The sequence below is a fragment of the Oryctolagus cuniculus genome, chromosome 12 (genome assembly GCF_051225735.1).
Source record: "Oryctolagus cuniculus isolate XC-2025 breed Fujian yellow rabbit chromosome 12, ASM5122573v1, whole genome shotgun sequence".
In the NCBI taxonomy this organism is placed as follows: domain Eukaryota; kingdom Metazoa; phylum Chordata; class Mammalia; order Lagomorpha; family Leporidae; genus Oryctolagus; species Oryctolagus cuniculus.
In genome coordinates, this window is record NC_142878.1 from 53021122 (window position 1) to 53026280 (window position 5159).

General features: G+C 40.2%; 1 gene segment (V, D, J or C); it reads right to left on the reverse strand.

The window, feature by feature from the left end:
• Window positions 1–818: 818 nt before the first annotated feature.
• LOC138844653 (T cell receptor alpha variable 12-2-like) lies at window positions 819–2011 on the reverse strand. The segment is given in 2 exon segments: window positions 819–1665; window positions 1858–2011. Coding segments are annotated over 2 exon segments (450 nt in total).
• Window positions 2012–5159: the final 3148 nt, after the last annotated feature.

Genomic DNA, 5159 nt, shown 5'->3' on the forward strand with positions numbered 1-5159 from the left:
TTTCAGCCTTCACCGGAAAACAGCAGTATACACCCTCTCTAATTGTTAATCTCTGCAACTACGTGGGTTTTTGTGTTACCCAGTTCTCATCCTCTGACTCCAGTCCTTCTATCTATACACCAGCTGAGGGTGGGGATGGAGTGGTGGATATATAACTGAAATAGGTTTTTTTCCGTCTAAATTCTTGTGGGGTAGGAGTCCTTCTACTTTTTACTTGTTGAACTCTTTATTTAGTGGACCATTAAGCCTGTGATTACAAAGTATGTTATCACAAAAGTGAAAGAAAATAGAAGGGAAGGAAGGAGGAGAGAGGGGAGGAGGAGGAAGTATCATTATATTCTTAGAATTGCACCTATGAAATGTATGAAATCTGTTCTTTTATATTAATAAAATAAAAATGTATATCTATTATGTATACCCTTTTGCATGTCAATCATCACAATTTTTAAAGGGAAGGAGGAAGCTTTTAAAGGTGATAGATATGCTTATGGCATAGATTCTAGTGCTAGTTTCACAGGTGCATGCTTATTTTCAAACTCACCAATATAGATTTTTAAAAACAATTTATTTATTTATTTGAAAGTCGGAGTTACACAGAGAGAGAAGGAGAGAGAGAGAGAGAGAGAGAGAGAGAGAGGTCTTCCATCCACTGGTTCACTCCCCAAATGACCACAATGGCCGGAGCTGTGCGGATCCAAAGCCAGGAGCCAGGAGCTTCTTCCAGGTCTTGCCGCGCAGGTGCAGGGGTCTTGAGCCATCTTCTACTGCTTTCCCAGTCCATATCAGAGAGCTGGATCAGAAGTGGAGTAACTGGGACTTGAACTGGCACCCATATGGGATGCCGGCACTGCAGGCAGTAGCTTTACCTGCTACACCACAGCGCCGGCCCCCAAATATAAATTTAAATGTGTATTTTTTGTATGTCAGTTGTAACTCAGTTTGAAAAATTAAAAACTAGAGGAGAAAGAGAATGCTGGAAAATATTTCAACCAGACCAGCATTGTATCATTTTGTTTTGTTTTTGTTTTCTTTGTCTTGTTTGTTTAGTATTATGTCTTAATCTCTTTTCAGGATCAACTATTCTAGAAGTATGAAATATGAAAGTCTTCAAAAATGTCATGGAAAATGAATATTATGAAAAATCTATACATAGATTTCCAAGCTCTTTACATAAAAATAAACCTATCTCTAATCCTATTTTCCATGAACTTTTTGAAGTACTTCTATACTTCCTCAATTAATCAAACCCTCCATAGTATTACTCTTAATTTCCATGTATGTCACACAGAAAACCTGCACCCTGCAGCGTAAGTGCTCCACATTTCTGGGTCCCCAAGGGGTTTGGGTACAGACTGCAGGTGTCTGGGGAGTGCTGTGTGCTCAATGCACAGAGATAGGTGGCTGAGTCTCTGAGCTGGGAGTCTCTGATGAGCAGGGAGACGTACCGGCCGGCTGTACTGAGCTGTGCCGTAAACCTTCCTTCTACCTTTTCCCCACTGGCATATATGGACATCACCAGCTCAGGGCCTTTTCCAGCATACTGTCGGTACCACATGAAGTTCTGAGAAGCAGTGCTGTAAGTGCAGTTGAAAGAGGCCAAGGCTCCCTGTGCAATGCTGAGGGACTGAGGATTCTGCTCCAGCTCCTGCTGCTGGCTTCTTACCCCTGTGCAAAAAGACAAAGGTCAAAGAGATTAGTTGGGAGTGGATGCTTACTCTCCAGAATTTAAGTTATCGTCCCACAGGTCTCCCACCCTCCCTTAGTCAGAAAAATCTGCATGTTTCTCTGCCTAGGACTAGCACAGACAGCAATTCCAATATTGTGCATTATGCTCCTATAGAGATGCCAAAAACTCACAGCTTAATTGAAGCCACAGGATCACTAGTGACATGGTCAAGGATTCCATCACTCTTCTCCCCTGGCCCACTGAGGATTCAGATTTAAGCCCTAAAAAATAGTCTAGTCCAACACATTCTTAATTCTTCTGCTTTAGTTAACATTAAAAGATCTATTTCACCAATTAGAAAGAAGAGGTTCTTTTCACCACGCCTGCTACACCACTAAGTCCTCCCTCTCAATCCCCCCACCACCACCACCACACACACTCAGGAGCACCCCAGGCTTTCCTTAGGGTACCTTAGAAGACACTGCCATCTAGTGGACTCCTGATAATGATCAAAGAAATATTCAAAACCCAGGCTCTTGTTATCTGAACAAGATTTTTTGAAGACGTACTTAAAAGTAAAAATTGGACACAGTCGATAAATTAAAAATTTATGTGCGTGTGCTTTCTGCAGCAGTTAAGATGTTGCTTGGGATGTCTACACCCTACATTCGAGTACCTGGGTTCCAGTCCCTGCCCCAGTCTCGATTACAGTTTTCTTCTAACTAGCATCCTGGGAAGCATTAGGTGATGGCTCAAATACTTGAGTCTCTGCCACTCACATGGGAGACTCAAACTGAATTCTCAGTTCCTAGCTTTGGCCTGGCCCAGCCCTGGCTGTTGCAAATATTTTGGAAGTGAACTAGCAGATGGGAGCGTTCTCTCTCTCTCTCTCTCTCTCCCTCCCCCTCCCTCCCTCCCTTTCAGATAACATCAATACATCAATACATTACCAAAACTTAAGAAGCATTTGGTCCAAGTCAATATATTTGTATGTGTGTATAAAACTTGTTTGAGTAACAGCAATTGTTTCCAATGCCCACTTTCCTGCACCAAAAAGTCAGTCATCACACATTCCTCTATAGAAATCTGAGTGAGGTTCTTATGATTTAAGAAGCATTTTCTGTTGCATTGCTCTCCTCCACATCAGGCCAGATGACCTGATATCACCCCCTCCTTCCTCTCCAGTTTTTAATGAAATATCTTGCAACTCAAAAGAATCCTTTCAAAACCAAAGAGCTTAGAAGTTGGCTGAACACACAGTTCACAGCCTCAGCAACTTATTTTTTATCAAAGCTAAGGACCATGGGAGCTTAGGATTCTTCATTCCATTTTGTAATAATGAAATTTGCGTGTCACAAAACACTTAGGTTGGTGCAATAAAGATGGAACTACCATCTGCACCTGGAATCTAAATCAAACCCAATGTATCTGTTGATTCATCTACTTTCTCTTATTACTTTCTCTTAGATGAAGTTGTGGTGTAGAAGGGTTAACCTCCAAAAGATATTGATCTGAACTGTCTGCATTTTCACCTATGCAAGAAATTTAAATAAATAAATAAATAGGTCCACGGTGAAACAAACACAGGCAACTACTCTTTCTCCTCTGTCTCACAACTTGCTTTGTGTCCTTGCAGAAGTTGGTGGCTACTGGTCAGCAATGCAGCAGGCCAAGTAATCAGCATCCACCAAGGATGTCCTGATCAACCACCTCTCATGCCCACCAACAACTGCATAGGAACTAAAACAATGGGAAATGTGCAAGCATTAAAATCCTTTCCTCCAAGAGTACATTACACTTGACATAAATCCCAAACAGCAATTTCTAAGTAAAAGTAAATTTGTAAGATAAGTAACCAGTCACATAGGATGGCAGCCACTCTCACCTTGGAAATTTTATGTAAAGGAAACAAAATATAAAAACTTAAAAATAGAATGTAGTCCTGAAGCACAGTATTTTTAAGGAACATGCCTTGTGTAGAAATAGTAATAAAAATCAAATAGGTTAATAGATCTAATGCAGTGGTGGGCCCAAGAGCTATGTCAACACTGGCGAAATGACAGACTTCAAATGATCAACGTGTTGTCCTGCAGAAGCTTCCGTACCTAATGCTGTCCAGAGGGCACAGCAACTCCTTCAGGTGCCTGAGGGACAGTGCTATGGCTGTCAGTCAAAGTGGAAAACCCATTGCTTTAACCATCTTCATTTTCTTCAGCAGAGGATTGCCTAGATATATATCCTAAATATCTAAGCACTAGGCCTTGAGAAGACAGTTTATCTTGAGATAAATGCTCCTGTAAATGGTACTAATTTTGTGTCCATTCTAAATATCCAAATTGTATTAAAGCAACAACAATGAAAGATATCTTTATACATGTAGGGAAACACATACTTAGTTATCCATATAATTCCACTAATTACATCTTTAATTATTATCCATGCATTTGATATACTTCATACTGTCTCACAGGTTTCTTAGGCTATGTTCTTTTTCTTTTCTCCTCTCAAACTTTATCAATGGATCTATCTTCAGGTTTCCAGATTATTTCTCTTGCCTGTTCAAATTGGCTATTAAATCTTTCTAGTGGATATTTTTGAGAAAGCTTCCTCTGTATAGTCATTTCTCCTCCATGGAGAGTCGTGTTATGTGAAATACAGGCAAATCCCTTGCATCAGTCAGGGAGCCACCTGACAGGCCAAAGTGGTCAAGAGCTAGTTTTGATGAAGAAGTCCACTCCACTCCCACCAGCACCTGGAACCCATGCTGGGAACGTTAGGCCATTGAAAGCTTCAAGATGGGACAAAGGTGAGTTAAATCAGCACAATTTTCTCCTACAAGTTTCAGTTTACTTTTTCTTGATTAAATGCTTGCTTGGTTGCTGTAAACTTTCCTTTAGTGTTTAGTTTAAGTAGACTTGTTATTGTCTTGAAATTTTCTGTATCTAGCATGTCTTTTCTGGCTCCTTTTCCTGAGAGAACAGATATTTCTTGTGTGTTTCTTTTTTGTCTGTGCTTCTAGAATTCAGGTCATATGAAGAGAAGAAACTTCAAAAAACTCAATATTCTATCACTCCCCAGGTCCCAAGTTCCATAGCTTGTCAGAATTCTTTGCATCTTTTATGTAACATCCAAGACTTTTTGCTGTATCTAACAGGAGGAGTAGAAAAAGTATATGAAATTCATATTTCTAGAAGTGAAAGGTGTGATCTTCCTTTCTTCCAACAGCAACTTCAGACAGTTTAGTTGGTACATCCTTATGGTAGCAATCTGGTTAGAAAGACATTAAAATTGAATTCTGGCTCATCAATATGAATTCTTTTGTTGGATAAGCATGGTCCTGGATCATGAGGATAGCAGCTATTTATTGGAGTACCTTACCATATGAGCCCCTGTACAATGGCCCAGGAGGACCAGGGAGGTGAATACAGTGGGTTTCTGTAAATGCCATGGAAATATCCTTATTCCTGTTCTTTATCTCTCAAGATGAATCTTT